Below are 16,007 nucleotides of genomic sequence, written 5' to 3' on the forward strand. Positions count from 1 at the left end.
TTTTACACTGAATGATATTTACAGAATATTTTCTATTTAAAAAAACATGTATACTTCATTACTTGACCTGGATTTAATCAAATAAAGTAGAAAGTGAGGAGGGCCGTGTCTCTTCTATACTTGACGGATCTATGTGACGCTGTGCTGAACGCAGCCCGGGCACTTCCGGCTCCTCACGGCTGCACGGACAACCTTGGATCAGCGCATGTGAACTCACACCTCAGTAAACTCAGTTATTATTCTCTAAAACATTCTGGATAATAATGTGGTCGCGGCCTCTGACGGGAGTTTAGCCGGGGATGTTTCCATCATCTCGCCTGTTTTTGCTCCAGTAAGTCAAACTGTACGTCCAGGCAGGAATATCCTACTTTAGCCTCAGCTGTGTGGACAATATAACAATATTTCGATGATAGTGTGATGTGCTTTCTTAGGACATTCATGTGCAAGGTATTTGTGACCGTGGTTAGTCATGTGGATGTGATGACAGGATAATGTGTGCAGAAAATGACACACTTTTACTTTAAATCTGCTTTTTAAACCAGGATAAGATTAAACTTAATGCTGTATCGCGATATTATGATATGCAGAATCTAATATCCAGTCTATCATGATATTGATGTATTATTGATATCGCTCAGCTCTAATCCCAGCCTGCCATGAGTGTGCCCAGTGCATCAAATCTGTGTTTTGTCTCTAAACTGTGCTTGAATGTTGTTTCTTTGTGATTCAAATGGGACTTTGAGGTTAATGTTGAGGTGTTTTTGAGCCTACAACACAGTCACCAGTCTGTTCTTTGTGATTGGTCCCAGCGGTGAAGCCTGAGTCTCAGCAGTATCATGTCCTTGCTGAGGATGGTGCGTCTCCCCCCGGTGAAGCCGCAGCAGCTCCTGCTCCCCTCCGCCCCTCCGGTCTGTGCTGCCAGGCGGACCGTGATCCAGGGTGAATACAGGCGGCCCGGACAGCCCAAAGATGACACCCCTGCATGGATGAAGATCAAGTTTGACTTCTCTAAAGGCGTGGAGGGGATCAAAAAGCACTTCATGCTGCTGAGGAGGGAGTTTTTGGACCGCTGGGTGGGTCCAGAGGGCAAGCCCATCATCGAGCACATGCTGGAGCAGAACCGGCTGATCTGGGAGTTCAGAGGCCCGGAGAGCCTGGAGGAGTGGACCGTGTCCTCTGACCGAGAGATCGGGGGTCAGAGTGAAGTTTACCTGAAGCTCGGTAGAAACAGTAACACCTGCTTTCTGTATGGGACTCTCTGCTCCACTCCTCCAAAGGATGGAGAGACGCGATACAGCGGCTACTGCTCCATGCGCTCAAAGCAGCAGCTGGTGAGTCTGGTGCTTTTGTGAAATCCTGCATTGAATCCCAAAGTGTTTCTTGCACTTGGTTCACCTCAAGTAACTCAGGAAACTGTGGTGCTCATGTGATCATGCCAAACAAACCCGAGTGTGGTTCATTAATTCATTTGCAGGTCTGAATGATTTGTCCCAGTACATTTCACAGCTTTTCAGTAGTTTTCATGCTTTAACTCCCTTTACTTCAGTGCACAAACAGTCAGCAAACATAAATCAAATCAGAATATGAATGTTTTTTTGTGTAGCCTGTAAGATGCTTTTTGAGTTCAGATATGATATAAGCAGCTCTGTTTCTGTTGGTTAGACAAAGCATGTGAAGGTATTAGCCAAAGCAGCAAGCTCTGAGCTCTAAAAGACCTGTATTGTGAGCAGTAGGTGGACTGAGACACATTCTTTCTCCAGGCTTCGTTTGACAGGAAGAAGCACTTTGACTGGTCCAGCTTCAACACACTGCATCTCCGTATCCGTGGTGACGGCCGCCCGTGGATGATCAACATCGCAGCAGAGACGTACTTCTCCCACCAGAAGGACGATGTTTACAGCTACTTCTTGTATACCAGGGGAGGACCGTACTGGCAGGAGGTCAAGGTACAATTCTCGCAAAGCAAATCAGTGTCAGACGCTGCTTAAATGTGACATTTTGATTCAGCCTCATGTGAAATTGGCCTGGGAGTCCTGATGATCCTGATGGTGACTTTCCTCATTCCTTTGCAGATTCCCTTCTCCAAGTTCTTCCTGACACATCGTGGAAGAATACAAGATAATCAACATCCTCTCTGGCTGGACAAGGTAGAGAGAAGGAAAAAGACACTCTTGGATTTGCATGCAATTTAAAAGATCATGTGTTTACTGCTGCCCTACATTAAAGCAGCCCTTAATGATGGCAATACAGGATTCTTTTGTGCAAATGAACAGTGAATAAAAATGAACAGTGCTAAATCCTGGACACTCTGCCAGGTTAATTTGGTCTCTACCGCCACATTAGTAACTTCATGTTTGTGTCAACAGGTCAACACCATTGGCTTCACGTTGGGAGATAAAGCAGATGGTCCGTTTCAGCTGGAGATTGATTACGTCGGCGTCTGTAAAGATTATGCGCACACTGAAGACTTCGCCTATGAGGTGTACAAAAGGAACCCTGAGGTCTGAGAGCAGTGCACTACAGCAGCACGTCAAGAACTGTTTTCAGATCGACAAGCTGCTGTTATACTGGGACCGTTGAGGAAGCTAACGAGAGCCATGGCATCCTCAGAGGGACAAGATACATGTTCAAGATGCGAACCACCACTTCTGTCACTCTTGGTCATGCATCAGTAATGAAGAGATGCTTTATAAATATTTTTTTGTGTACTCTGATGCTTCAAGGGGAATTAAAACATTTTTGCTCTGTACACTGAAGTGACACAAAGAGGTGAGCTGCATGGAAGGAAAAAAAAAAAAATCAAACAAGAAACTGGACAGATTTACATTGCTGTTAGATGATTCTTTACTCCAGAGTGACTTTCAGTAAAAAAAGCAGGCAGAGGTTCAGTTGTAGCTTACAAATTACAGGACAGTCTCCTGCTGCTCTTCTACAAAATAAAAACATTCAGATCTTTACTAACTGCGGTGCTTTTATTGTGGAGTTTGAAACTTGGCTTCTACGGCTATTTCACTGAATCATAATGGACAGTATAGAAAGTAAGCTCTAAACATGGAACATGCTCTTGGAAACAGCAATTTGTAATTAAAATGAATTAATATATTCAAAGAAAGGTTTTGAAACAATGACTTTATATTCATGTTGAACAAAAAAGTAACAAAGCAGGTTTTTTTTTTTTTTTAAGAAGAATATTACAATACAAAAGTTTCAAATGCAGCAACAGGACATGGACACTCTAAACGGTAAAATCCATAAAATGCATCATTCAAAGTCAAAATCCTTCAGTTAAAACTAAACTCTAAACCACCAAAAAGGCTAGAAACAAAGCAATAAGGGTAAGCCAGTCCAGTCTCTTAAAAAGGAGACTTGACTGCTAATTACAATCAGACAGAATATTTACAGTGGAAAGACAGGCTGTACAGACGTCTAATAACAAGCGCGAGATATTTACATCAAGACAAGGCCCCTCCTGGCCCCGAGCATACTCTCCTTCTTCTGCTTCCTGTCGTCCTTGTGTTTTGCTCTCCTGTCCTCCCTAGAATAAAATCCAGAAACACATCTATGAGGCCAAACTTCAAACATCATGTTCAAATGAATGTGTAAATTTTATAGACCTACCTTGTTTGGACTTGGTGTTTTTTGTAATTTTTCTGATGCGAGTGGGAGATGAGAGACTTGTTTGCAGCAGTGTTTTCTTTGACGTCTGCAAATGGCTTCAGTTTTCCTTTGGGGGGGAAGAATAAAAGTCAGGGTTCATCTGTTTGCTGATGCCATGTTTCATGTAGCTGGGAAGTTATCAGTGGTCTTACCTTTGTGGGGCTTGTAGCCGAGGGGACGAGACAGACTCGCCTTCAGATCAAACACTGGCTTCTTTGTACCAGGTGTGTTTGAGATGCTTGTGTTGGCGGTGAAAACAAATGCTCCTTTGGAGTTCAGAGGGGTAAAATTAGTACACTGAGGGGTGTAGGTAAGTTCAGATACTGCACAAGGGATTTAGTGTGAAGTTACCTGGCGTCTTTGTGGCAGAGAGAGCTGAGCTCTTGATATTGTTGGGCTTCTCTCCATCACTGGTCAGCTTTCCTGGGGTGCTTGAGGTCACATAGGGTGACATTCGTGCTGGTGTCTTCAACAAGGACCCCTTATGCTCATTATCCTGGGTGGCCTGTGAGAACCTGCACACACACACACACACACACACACACACACACACACACACACACACACACACACACACACACACACACACACACACACACACACACACACACACAGAGTTGTTTTATAGCAATTTTTATTATCTCATGCAATTTTAATTTGGTATCTTTGAGATCCCTCTTGAAAGAATTCTAGGCACAAGAACAGCACTTAGCAGCCACACCATGGCGTTTATTTTTCTGGCTGAGGAGTGAACAACTCACCGAACATTGATCCTGCGGGTGGAAAGGACAGACGGTCTGAAAGGAGCGTCCTCCTTCTGAGCAGGTTTGTTTGGCGGAGGCTTACTGGCCGAGAGGGCAGATGCTCTGCGCTTGTTCTCATCTGGCCTCTTGTTCGGCACCACAGGGCTGAACATGGAGGATCGAGTGGATTTCGCCTTTTATGAAAAAGACACACACACAAGTTGTCATCCTTAACAAGATTTTGTATTTAACCATGTACTGCAGCTGTGGTTTGTGCACATGGTGGAAGCTGAACAAGTGCTAATACTCACTGTTTGGATTTTGCCACCAGTTTTCTGTGAGATGGTTTTCTCTGAAAGCTTCTGAAAAAGGAAAGAGATACAATTGAGCCATTTTGCATTATCTGTGTGAAGTTACCCATCTAGAAATGTGTGGAGGCATTTGTTTGCTAACGTATATATACTGATTACTACTATAAACTGTATTCTGCTGAGTACCTTCAGTTCTTTAACTGAATTTCTGTAAGCCTCCATCTGCTTGTTCTTCCTCTGCATGTAGTTGTCGATGGATTCCATTTTGTTAAAGTGAGCCTCATGGAGCTTTTTGAAGTCTGAATAAGAAACATATTTATTAAAAACACATTTAAAATTCCTTAGAGAGCGAAAGAAATTTTTAATTTTATAAAGAGAGAGAGGGAAAAAAAAAGACAGAACAAACTTACTGGGAGTATTTGGCTTCAACAGTGGCTTGCTCTTCCTCAGAAGCCCTTCATGGCGGGGGATTTTACCTGCCCTTGCCGCTTTGGGTTCATTTTCTAAGTATGGACATATTTGGGACATAAAATAAAAGCAAAACTTTTGTAACCTTGTTTGATTTGACATGCTTAGGATCAAGTTAGGATCAAGAATCTCTTAAGTGAGTACAAACAAGGACAACAGTAGTGCATTTAATCCCAGACACAACAAGAGCAAACATATTCCATAAAAAAATAAGGTCATCTAAAAAAACATGAGGAATGAAAGAAAGGAGGAGGAGGAGGAAAAAGGCACGATGCTAAAACAGCCAGCTGGCAAAACATTCACAAATTTCTTTCTTTCAGCCTCCAGTCTTACAGCAGGCTGCTACTCACAGAGGATCCCGAGATACAAAGCAACAGTTCAAAACCTTTTTTATATCTTTTCATCACATGTTACTATTACTAACCTCCATTACCAGGCATGTGTGCTTCATCTTTGACCTCAGGCGGTTGCTCAGTGTTTGGCTGGGCATCATTAGGCTGGATGTTTGTCCCAGCCTGCCTGCTCGAGGACACCCGTCTTCTCTTGGTGCTTCCAGACTCAGCAACTTCATCATCCTTCTGAAATTAAACAACAGTCATGACTTGGGGTTAAGAGCTAAGCAGAGGAGCACATGGAGATTCATACAAACACCCATGCACCAACCACAGACTACAAATACGGAGCTAGTTATCATCTTTTATTTTCTTGAAACACTCCACAATTCCTTTATGATAAAATAGTATTTACTGGTTTTTGTCAAGGGCATAATACTCATCAAATGAGCACCGGTCACTTGGTTGTGCCGCGTCTAGGTTATTTAAACTAAAACCGATGAATTTCTTAGAGCTACTGCTGTGGCTTTCTGACTCTGATTTTTTTTTTTTTTTTTTTTTTTGCTTTTTGTTGCATATCTGACAATTTCATTGTTTTCATTGTAGTTTACCATTTTTGTTTCCCATGCAAAGTTACTTTATTTACTGACCTTTACATTTGGCTTGTTTTTGTCTTCTTGTGTTATTGATACAGTGGAAATGTAATTATTATTGAGCCCAGGAGGAATAGCAACCACTCTCTGGAGGGCAATGGGGATCCAAATAAAGAATAAAGAGTGGTGTACCTCTGCTACAGTAAATGTCAAGTTGGGATCACACTCGGCTACTCCATCAGTGTCAGAGATCTTCCTCTTGGCTTTTGCTCCTTTCCCACGACGTTTAGTCACAAACAGTTTGGTGGGAACTCGTTCATCACAAGCTGCATCCTCCTCCTCTGGTGCTCCATTTTTGTTTTCTTGGGCGTCAGGAGCACCTCCCTCTGGCTCCTGTGAAAGATCATAACACAAAGCATAAAATTAAACACTAAAGCCACTAAAGCATAAAATAAACACTTATAATGAAAACTTAAAACCTATGTCGTTGAAAAGCGTTAAATTTCAGCTACGTTACCTTGCCGTCCTCTGGTTGCTGCTGCCTCTCTTGCTCATAATGCTGTTTAATCGCCTTCAGGAGTTTATCTGCCTGTTTTAAATAGAATTATAAAGTCAGGAACCCATGAATTTACAATAGCAACATCGCATGTGGTATTTATTTTGAGCATGGTTATATTTTGAGTCAGCAAACACAACACTGGCATGTTATACAGACACGCTAGTCGTATGGATAAACAGCTCTCCAAAGGCTTCACTAAACTGACGTTAATTTCAAATTTCGGCTTACTCACCTTCATGTTTGCTTTAAGCCCAAGCTCCTTAGCAAGGCTTCGCAAATCTGCATACTTCATGGAGTCCAAATCCATGTTTTTTATGCGGTGGTTTACTCTGTTGGAAGACAAAATTACAGCGGTTTCACGTTTTTCCTCACACAAAGTGCAGCGAGGCGGCGGCAGACGGTTAAAACTCCTCTGATTCAAAACACAGCAGCCGGAGCGATCTGATTGGACGCTTGGTGTGACGCTAGGTTCCTCACAGCCAATCGGAACTAAGCTCTCGTTCCACGCTTCTTTCCATTCTCAGCATAGAAAAAGCACCATAGAGCGGACACACTTTTGCCCTCATTTGCACAATTTTCCCGTGCACCCAGCAACTTAAAATCAACATCGATCCCGTTTGGGGCACCGCTTTTACACACAAGGCGCTTAATTTAATGTTTTATGTCTTAACGGCGAAGATATTTTATCATTTAATACCTGCATTTCCCAGGTTGCTCCAGTCGGTGGCGGTGTCACGGAGGTAAACCGGCGATTTCAAACCACAAGCGGGATTGCAAGGCTGTGAAAACTTGAAAATGGAGTTTGATGCCAGCGTGTTAATGCACCGCACCGATGATATAAAGCTGGCGATGGAGGCGGAGCGCAGGAGCCTGATGACTTTACACTGCGAGCAATGCAACACGGTTTTGGGAGACTCCCTCGGCGTGTGTGGGGAGCTGAAAAGTCTGGACTCGATCCTGTGCCTTAGTAAGTCCCCTTCCTCCATCACTGATGATCACACACACTTAGAGCTGGTGGATTATCACTAGAAACTGGCGCTGGGTGTGTTTTGAATGCACCAGGTGGGACTGACAGGTGATACTAACCTGTCTACATGTTCCTGTTCTATCTCTGCTTGATGCATGGTATGATCATGTCCTCCCTCAAATACTGCACATGCAATCTTGTTATTTCTTCTGTCCTTTTAGAGGTAACCCATGATGTGATTATCAGTCAAGACATGGAGTCAGTGCTCAAGGGGGAAATGGCTCATTGGTGAGTGAATGAAACAAAGTCCTTTGGTTTTTAGAGAGCTGCACATTTTCCTGATGGTGAGAGAAAGTCAACAAAGTGGAGTGACAGCACTGTAGCTGGAGGGAGCAGCTGCAAGTTGGTGCATTTATGTGCAGGGGTGTAGCTAGGAATTATGGGTCCTTATGGGTGCACAGGACATGACTTAGGGGCCCCTTCTTTCCTTTCTCACCTGACATCAGTGTTTTTGTAGCTATGATGAATATCTGCGTCTGCCCATGCACAGCTTGAATACCTCATGATGATTTTCACTTTTCATAATCCTTGAGGACTTTAACATCAAAATTAAATCACAAACTTCAAAAATAGAGAGCATATAAATAGTCCCACCTAGGATAAAATCACAGTGGAGCATTGTTATGGTTATTAAAGATCCATATCGCTCTGATCCCTGGTCTGTTTTGAGGCCACGCTGCTTACCGCCTGCTTCATCTTATTCCAAGCAACATGCAGAAAAACTACCACAAAGACAAACTCATTGTGTGTGAATCTTACTCTGATTTGGATTTCACCCCTGCCCTGATTGTATTAATTGGCTGTCATAACTTAAATTTCACCAGCAGTCCCATGTTCAACTGCCTGAAACCAGAATCAAAATCAGTATCAGAAATAATTGATCCCCAAGGGGAAATTACGAATTGGGTCAGTTGCAGTTGCTCAATTCTGAAAAGAAGAATTAAATTTTAGGAAAAGAGAAGGAAATACAAAATATAAAGGTATGTGCCTTGCAAATTTTAAAAAGTATGTGCGTTATTTTTAACTTGTATCAAAGGTACATGCAAAATTGTTTGCAAGTCTCAATATGTGCATTAATCGTACTATCCTACATCAATCCTTTTCTTAACCTGCACATGAAAACCCATGTTAACTTTTATTGCTGCTCGTTCCAGGTTATTTTCAGACAAAAATGTTTTTCAGAAAGTTCTGTTTGCAGTTTGTGTAGTTTCAACCAAACCCTGCCACAACACCAGAGGAGTGTGGGGGAAAAAAGAGCAAAATATTCATAAATATACACCTGAGGACCACAAATTGCATTTTAGTCCAGGCACATTTGGAAACAGTACCCCTAACTCCACGTGTGACCCCCACCGGGCAGCCCGCTCAGGCCTTTGTTAACTCACAGCCTCGCTGCAAAATGACAGAAAGCTCCGTGCCAGACTCATATTTGTTATTGTTGTTTACTTTCAGCATCTGCAGTTCTCTGAAATGTTCTGGCTGCCGCCGTGTTTTGGGAACAGTTATCCACTCAGCCCCGCAGCATTTGGCCATGCTGCGCTCCATCTTTCTCCTCCACAAAGCAAACATCAGCTGGTAAGCCCCTCTCCATCTGCTGAGCCGCACGAGCATGTAGCCTAATCACGTTGCTGTTTTCTGCTGTCTGGATCTGCGAAACCAAAGAAGTGGTGCGAGGTGTTTTATGTTAAATTAAAGAAAGCCAATACTGCACATAATGTACTTCAGATACGGTGCAACTGAGAAATATGCTTTTGGTCAAATTCCAGAAATGGAATTACCAGCATTTCATCACTGCTGGTGCTGGTGGAGAAGGTGTTTTCTGTTTTTGTTTCATTGCTCATCATAGGAAATTGTCAGTATTGAATAATATGAGGATTAGTGGTGGATTGATATGGGTTTTCAGTGACCAATGCCAATATATAATGCCAATATCATTTTTTGTTTTTGTTTGTTTGTTTGGCATCTCACAAAATACATAATTTAAATTATGATATCAAATGAGACACAAAATTGCTGGACTTAAATGAACATTTATTGACCACAAATGTTATTGCATTGTTGTTATTGCTTTGTCTCTGTTTGTGCATGTAGATCTGCACTCTGTAAGCAGTGCACTTATCTTAAATCATAAAAAAGTATCAACTAAATAAATATCCACAGGTAATCAAAAAACTAATATGAGAATGAGTGAAAAATAAATACAATTTTAGTGCACTTAACAGCAGCATTTATCAGCAGATGCGGGGGAGTGTTAATGCTGTTCCACAACACCCACGCTGACAGGCTGCCCGCAGATACATTTTATTTATTGGCCTTGTGAGCGCAGATATCAACCCGATCAATCGGCCGATCAATTTCTTGGTCTGTCTCTAATTAGGATCCAGTGCTGGATTTTTCAAAGATAGTGTTTAATGTCCCGCTCTCCCCTCTCTGTTTCCAGCTACATCCTCAACAGCAGCACAATGGTCAAAGCCTCTACGCTCAGCTTTGACATGAAGCCCATAGGAGAAAGCATAAACGAGGTGAGATTATAGAAGATCTTTGTAAATGGAGAGCGCACGTCTAGCCCTCTGTAAACACTCGCACTTGGTGTTTAAAGTGATTCTGAGGACCACGATGAAGGTCTCTGTGGAGTAAGACAGCACTTCACTTCACTTCTCACACTCTCTTCGACTTTTTGGTCACACAAAAATACATCAGTTTACTATGAACACATGTAATGTAATAAATTTGCTTGCTGTGACTAGGTAAGATGTGACATGTTTGATATTATCTGAAAATCACAGTGAGATTCAGCCAATGTTGATAATTAGTTTAACGTGGGTGATTCCATTTTTTATCCACATCATGTTAAGTCTAATACAGGATAACACGTTACACTTGCATTTTAGGTTTTTATACTGTTCAGCAGAATAGAATTAGCTGCCAATTCTGTGACTGAGAGGGTGAAAGCTGCAGCAGCCAGATGATATTATGTAAGTTTTATTTGTGTTCAGAGATGTGCGGTGTGTAAGGAGATAAAATCTAGACCCAAATGGTGGATATCACTGCCACATACAGTAACAGCTGACATTTACTGACATGCAAATCTATTCTTCCCACCCCCCTCTGCAGGTGCGACGGCAGTTCCAAGCCCAGTTTAATCAAATGTCACGCATCAAGAAAAGGCTCGCTGAAAGGAGCGCTGCCAGTGAAATGCACTAGCCGCCTGCATATGCTGACTACACTGTATCCAGCTCTGGGATTTGGCCCAGCGTGCTCTGCTCTCCAATCTGTTTCTTACTGTAGACGAGTGTGTGTGTGTGTGTGTGTGTGTGTGTGTGTGTGTTGGCGTGTACAGTGTTTTGTGTTTTGCATTAAACAGCTTTTGTTGCACAGTCGTTTCATGTCACATTGTTAACGCCGGCGCCTGAACCCAAGCGGGAGTGTTGGCACCCTAACGGCAGTGCAGCCTCAGTGGTTGTTTCTGCACATTTTCCATTTCAAAACGGATTAAAGGCGGCGTGAAGTAACCCACGACCTCATGACCTCCTGTTGGAGGAATTTCAGCAACACTGACACAACTGGTGGTGTGGTAAGGGTGTTGAGAAGTGAATTATTAACCAATAACCATATAAACTCCAACACATACACTGTGGTTATTTTACACTACGGGACAGTGGAAAAATAATATTTACCGCCCATTTCAATTTCTTTACTGGATCTGAAAGGTCAGAGTAGGCTGATAGTGGGCGGGCAGTATGACTAAACTAAGCCGTACTATTCTTAACAAAAATATAATGCGAATACAAAGTGGGTACGCAGTGATATCAACCATATTCATACACTTTTTTTGTAGCAGTGTCAGAAATTTTTGCATAAGTTTCCAGATTTTCTTCCATTTCCAATGCGATTGTGTAGAAATGCTGTAAGATGCTTGTATAGTTTACAATAAGGATAATATGTGACTCACAACACACCAAGTAGAAATAACACATAAACACCAAGCCATCCAATTGGCACCATGCTGCTTTTTATTGCTGAATTTCTGATACAGATTTTTTTTTTTTTTTTTTTTTAATTATTATTTTTTTTAGTTAATACAAAACCAGACAAGAGGCTCACACGTAATAAGCATGCCCAGTTCCTCCCTCTGGAGTGCATAGTTTCTACATGGTCCACCTCTCAGTGGAAAAGTTGAGCTCAACAAAGTAATGTCGCTAATCTTCTTTTCTTCTTCTTTCTAGGCTTTTTTTTTTCTTCATGAGAACAGAGGCTGATTCATGTCTTTCTATTTTTTTTTTTGTTTTGTTTGTTTGTTTTTAGCATTCCTCTCAGCTGCACTGTGGCTGTTCCGTCTGACACAACACAGTCTGAAATTATTCTCTAGTCATCGTTAATAATATTCCTACGAGAGGGTTATTTTTGAATTTTGTGCAGTCGGGTTTTTCAGTGAGGTCTAGTCGTTGGCCTGTATGATCGCAACAGATAATAAAGGCTGCATCAACAGGCGGCCTCCTGCTGCGTCAGTCATCCTGCATGTGTCCCCTTGTTACAGAACATCTGACATGAACATTTCAGCATCATAGTTAACACTCATTCACATTACAAAGTTGGATTATTGCATGCAATACAAATCATTAGTTATTCTGATAAGACATGCATATTTTTTTTTGAAACCCATATATTTCATGTTGCTAACTGCCTACTTGCTTATAAAGTGTGATTATAAATTCCCACGTATAGCATTACAGAGTTTTTAGAACACAGTATTCAAGGACAGGGTGGTGATGATGATGATGATGATGATGACGATGCAGTTGTACACACAGAGAAAAAAGTGCTTTTCAACAAGTGTCAAGTTCGTTCATTTGTCCACTGAAGCCACGCAGTTAATGATTTTTTTTTTTCTTAAGGGGGAGGGTGGGAATCGGATGCAACGATGCTACAGTGACGGATTTAATTACATCGCTTTCAGTGCAAGAAAGCATCAATATTGCACCGTTTGGTTTGGATCGTGGTGCAGAATATAATGCTGGGGGTATAGCCTTTACTTATTTATTTATTTTTTTGGCAATGCAAATCTGTCCTCGAGCACCCCATGTTCTGTCAAGAAGCAGCCCAAACCGTCATAAATGATACTGTATTCTAAAGCCAAATATAATACATATCCCAAAAAAAAGTGGACCAAAAAAGCTACCATAGGCATAAAAGAGGAGGGGGAAAAATAATCCTTTTCCACATGACATTACAGAATCCTTTCAACACTTATACCCTGGCACTAAACTCATGCATTATTTGTAGGTTATTGCTTCTAAAACTCTAATCAAATACAATTTTATGGATTAAAATATAACGCTCTGGATCCCAAAACTATGAGGTATGTACATTACAATGTTAGGGTGAGATCTTTACTCTATGACTAGACCACTACGCTGGATCCCTACCAATCAGATCCAAAATCTAGAATTAAAGTACTACTTTTAATATTACATTTACTCTTTAGGGTTCTATCAGTGTCACGTCTGAGACTTTTTTGGAGCTTTTTTTGGCCGTCGTTTGATAACTAGGCTTCTAAAGTTGATGCCCTTTTTTTTGCAGCAGCAGCTCTAGCAGAAAGCATTTAACTGAAGCTGAATGCATTGAGCAGATAAGCCTATTTAAATTACTTGACTGAATACGCTGATCTCGTCAAATACTTCATGATTTATTTATCGAGCCTAAAATCAGTCATAACTGTAGGTCAAAGCTGTAGATAGATACAGGATATGGTTTATTTGCCGGTGTAGTGTACTGATCTGACACCTGATCAAGTTTTGAGCTCCAACTTAAGTCTAGAAATCGATTTTTACTATTCTCCATGAAGCAAGCATCACTACTGGTCATGCATGGCTACTATTAATGTCGGCACCACAGTCCCGCTAAATAAGCTAATGCACATGAGTCTATACATATCATAATGGAAGACATTGGTGATTTTGTTGCTTTCAAACAACTTGTCACTTGTTTATACAATATACAGTTTGGTCAACAACATGACAGTTTAAGATCAAATATTGCACAAATCCCGGTAAATGTTTTTTTGTTTTTTTGATTTTTTTTGTTTTTTGTTTTTTTGTAAATCATATGAAAATCAACCAAAATAGGAATTAAAAATAATGATACCAGGGTTACGCTCAGGTAAGGACCAATCCAAGGTGGAAATAGTTTGAACCGGATATCTCACGGTACAGCATTGGCATCTCTGGACCAATGAAACACACCAAAGACGAAGACAGGCAGAGACCAAATAAACCAATAAAGGGACCACATGAGGCAAAATAAACCGACTTGTGATTTTGCTATGGGATGTTTATCTCATGCCGAGTCATGAAGGGGGCAAAATGTCCAATTTTGTCTCTACCTGCAATGAATAAACTCCCATTTATGTCTACTGCTTGCCATTAAAACATTTTAGCATGTTGGGGGAGAAAATGACAAGAGCATGTTCAGGGTTCGCCATGGGAAAAGAAGGAGAAACTGAGAGTGTGTTGATGAATTTCTCACTCAGGGGTCGCATCACGAAGGGAAAGTGGGAAAGTTTGTGCACAAACTTCTGTATAGTTGCCTTTTGCTCGCTTTGATAACAGACAAATGAGAACACAGAGGAAAAACAGGAAAAAAAATGCTATGACATTATGACTTCTTCACAACAGGTGCATAGGAAACAGGCAGTATGACATGTTCTCTTTTTTTTCCCAAGATGGTTTAACCAAAGAAAAGTTGGTGCAGGAGTTTGTTGGGCTTCACCTGTGGCAACATTACCAGCCATTTCAACCCTATCTGGGACTATGAGATTAAAAACCAAATGCATCTAGGGAACACTATAAGAACTGCGGTGGCGCTTGACAACTGTTTGGCTACACATACTGATCACACTCCCTTTCACTATTGTTCCACTTGTATGACAATGAGGTAGTGCAAAAAAACACCCTAGGAGTCAAATTTCAATCACAGGCCTAGATCTTTGCTACAGTTTGTTGTGTCTTACTTTCCTCCCAGCAAAATGGGAGCTAAGAGCAATTTGTTCATAATAAAACTAGTTCTAATTATAGCACGAGGGGGTGGCTGCGTTTATTAAAGCAACTCAGGAAACATCGGCGACTGTGTTTACATGTAGCCTGATCATTTGTGAGGCTTAATAAAATCTGATGCAAACTTCCAGACGATGAGGATTCTGCAGCAGCGCACCAACTCGTGTACTTTTCAGCCAAGCTGGCAGCTGCAACCCACTTTCAGGCTAAATGTAGACACAGGGTGTTGTGTAAGTGACTGAAGTCAGACTGGCCCAAATTTCTGCAGATGCCCTCACTGATCAGGCTGCAGACACGGCAGGAAAGAAGGGGGAGGATGGGGAGGGGGGTGCTGTGGAGGAGAGGCCAGTGTCCCGGCAACTTCCCTGCACAGGAGGCCATCTCCTCAAGCCGGGACGGGCTCCTGTCACCATGCCTCCTCAGGCTGTGCTCCCACAGGTCTGGGTGGTGGTGGCAAGTGGTCAGTCGGGCTGCTGCGGGGGAAGCTGGCTCTGGCCTGGGGGAGACATCTCTCCAGTCTGGGCATCAGCTGACTTTGCAACTGCAACAAAGTGCACAAGCATGAAAAAACAGAGGAAACGCCACCGTGCAACGTGCAAAGCGTTCAACGAGCTCTCACGGGACTGACAGGCACTGACCTTGGTGGGCGTGAGTCCAAAATGAGGGATATTTCCACTGTGAGTTGAGCTGCAGCTGCACACGCTGGTAAACAAAAGCCAGGGGTTTCTTCCACCACGGTGACACGTTTGTATCTCCGCACCTGGAGCGCACGGCTGTATTCCTGACCGGGCGGGCCGAAACAGGTGCGTCTGCATTCAGAGAGGAGATATCGGCGGCCGGGAGCCCACCCCCCCGCCGCCGAAACCACAGAAAGGAGAGGAGAAGGTCCCCTCGTCCCTTCTTCGCACACCCTCCAGTCTACGCCATTTTCACTCTCCTACTACAATCGGACGGACGTGTACGGCGATTGCGCAGGAAAGCTGTCAATCAAAAGCCAGAGCCCGCCCCGAAACCATGTTAAAGGAGTAGTTCGTAGCAAAATGCAAAAAAAAAAAAAAGAAAGAAAGAAAAAAAGAAAGGGTGTCAAATGAGTATATAGCGGTATAAAAGGAAAAAATCAGTCTTTATACATCATATCAATTTACCCCCATGTCTGTTCAAACTCCATTTTAGTCTCAGATTGGCTCCATATTACCCTTTAAATTACTGAAGTTAATTTTGCCATATATTTGCTGTTCAGAAAACAGCATAAAATATCCATTCAA

The 16,007-nt window shown here is 42.1% G+C and overlaps 3 protein-coding genes and 1 long non-coding RNA gene across 5 annotated transcripts; 2 read left to right on the forward strand and 2 right to left on the reverse strand.

Annotated features, from left to right (window-relative positions):
* Nucleotides 1–137: 137 nt before the first annotated feature.
* On the forward strand, nucleotides 138–2,874 carry ndufaf1 (NADH:ubiquinone oxidoreductase complex assembly factor 1). 2 transcript variants are annotated; one of them, XM_030044044.1, is made up of 5 exons: nucleotides 138–343; nucleotides 810–1,331; nucleotides 1,761–1,946; nucleotides 2,073–2,147; nucleotides 2,367–2,874. In XM_030044044.1, the coding sequence occupies exons 2-5, from the start codon at nucleotides 837–839 to the stop codon at nucleotides 2,505–2,507; spliced, it is 897 nt and encodes a 298-aa protein (XP_029899904.1). In that variant the 5' UTR covers nucleotides 138–343; nucleotides 810–836; the 3' UTR covers nucleotides 2,508–2,874. The 2 variants fall into 2 exon arrangements, with proteins under 2 accessions (XP_029899904.1, XP_029899903.1); XM_030044043.1 differs by having other exon boundaries at nucleotides 139–331.
* Nucleotides 2,875–3,111: 237 nt separating this feature from the next.
* On the reverse strand, nucleotides 3,112–7,070 carry nusap1 (nucleolar and spindle associated protein 1). Its single transcript, XM_030044034.1, has 12 exons — nucleotides 6,896–7,070; nucleotides 6,622–6,693; nucleotides 6,297–6,497; nucleotides 5,604–5,757; nucleotides 5,122–5,214; nucleotides 4,898–5,010; nucleotides 4,712–4,762; nucleotides 4,419–4,594; nucleotides 4,009–4,172; nucleotides 3,810–3,923; nucleotides 3,619–3,724; nucleotides 3,112–3,535 (listed from the first exon to the last, which is right to left on the reverse strand). The coding sequence occupies exons 1-12, from the start codon at nucleotides 6,968–6,970 to the stop codon at nucleotides 3,448–3,450; spliced, it is 1,407 nt and encodes a 468-aa protein (XP_029899894.1). The 5' UTR covers nucleotides 6,971–7,070; the 3' UTR covers nucleotides 3,112–3,447.
* Nucleotides 7,071–7,183: 113 nt separating this feature from the next.
* Nucleotides 7,184–11,065, forward strand: oip5 (opa interacting protein 5). Its single transcript, XM_030044057.1, has 5 exons — nucleotides 7,184–7,630; nucleotides 7,852–7,918; nucleotides 9,143–9,265; nucleotides 10,131–10,212; nucleotides 10,805–11,065. The coding sequence occupies exons 1-5, from the start codon at nucleotides 7,459–7,461 to the stop codon at nucleotides 10,892–10,894; spliced, it is 534 nt and encodes a 177-aa protein (XP_029899917.1). The 5' UTR covers nucleotides 7,184–7,458; the 3' UTR covers nucleotides 10,895–11,065.
* Nucleotides 11,066–11,685: 620 nt separating this feature from the next.
* LOC115353938 (uncharacterized) lies at nucleotides 11,686–15,693 on the reverse strand. The gene is made up of 2 exons (XR_003927742.1): nucleotides 15,381–15,693; nucleotides 11,686–15,283 (listed from the first exon to the last, which is right to left on the reverse strand). It is a non-coding gene; the product is annotated as an uncharacterized LOC115353938 (long non-coding RNA).
* Nucleotides 15,694–16,007: the final 314 nt, after the last annotated feature.

This window comes from Myripristis murdjan, chromosome 22, assembly GCF_902150065.1.
Source record: "Myripristis murdjan chromosome 22, fMyrMur1.1, whole genome shotgun sequence".
Classification (NCBI taxonomy): Eukaryota; Metazoa; Chordata; class Actinopteri; order Holocentriformes; family Holocentridae; genus Myripristis; species Myripristis murdjan.

What these genes read in the sequence shown, in the direction of transcription:
- ndufaf1 (XM_030044044.1), top strand. Translation starts at nt 837, where the DNA reads ATGTCCTTGCTGAGGATGGTGCGTCTCCCCCCGGTGAAGCCGCAGCAG. An exon ending in TGCGCTCAAAGCAGCAGCTG is followed by an intron (nt 1,332 to 1,760) that starts GTGAGTCTGGTG and finishes TTCTTTCTCCAG; the next exon opens with GCTTCGTTTGACAGGAAGAA. An exon ending in ATCCTCTCTGGCTGGACAAG is followed by an intron (nt 2,148 to 2,366) that starts GTAGAGAGAAGG and finishes TTGTGTCAACAG; the next exon opens with GTCAACACCATTGGCTTCAC.
- nusap1 (XM_030044034.1), bottom strand. Translation starts at nt 6,970, where the DNA reads ATGGATTTGGACTCCATGAAGTATGCAGATTTGCGAAGCCTTGCTAAG. An exon ending in ACACATGCCTGGTAATGGAG is followed by an intron (nt 5,215 to 5,603) that starts GTTAGTAATAGT and finishes GTCCATACTTAG; the next exon opens with AAAATGAACCCAAAGCGGCA. An exon ending in CTCTGCCACAAAGACGCCAG is followed by an intron (nt 3,924 to 4,008) that starts GTAACTTCACAC and finishes TGAACTCCAAAG; the next exon opens with GAGCATTTGTTTTCACCGCC.
- oip5 (XM_030044057.1), top strand. Translation starts at nt 7,459, where the DNA reads ATGGAGTTTGATGCCAGCGTGTTAATGCACCGCACCGATGATATAAAG. An exon ending in GGACTCGATCCTGTGCCTTA is followed by an intron (nt 7,631 to 7,851) that starts GTAAGTCCCCTT and finishes CTGTCCTTTTAG; the next exon opens with AGGTAACCCATGATGTGATT. An exon ending in AAGGGGGAAATGGCTCATTG is followed by an intron (nt 7,919 to 9,142) that starts GTGAGTGAATGA and finishes GTTTACTTTCAG; the next exon opens with CATCTGCAGTTCTCTGAAAT.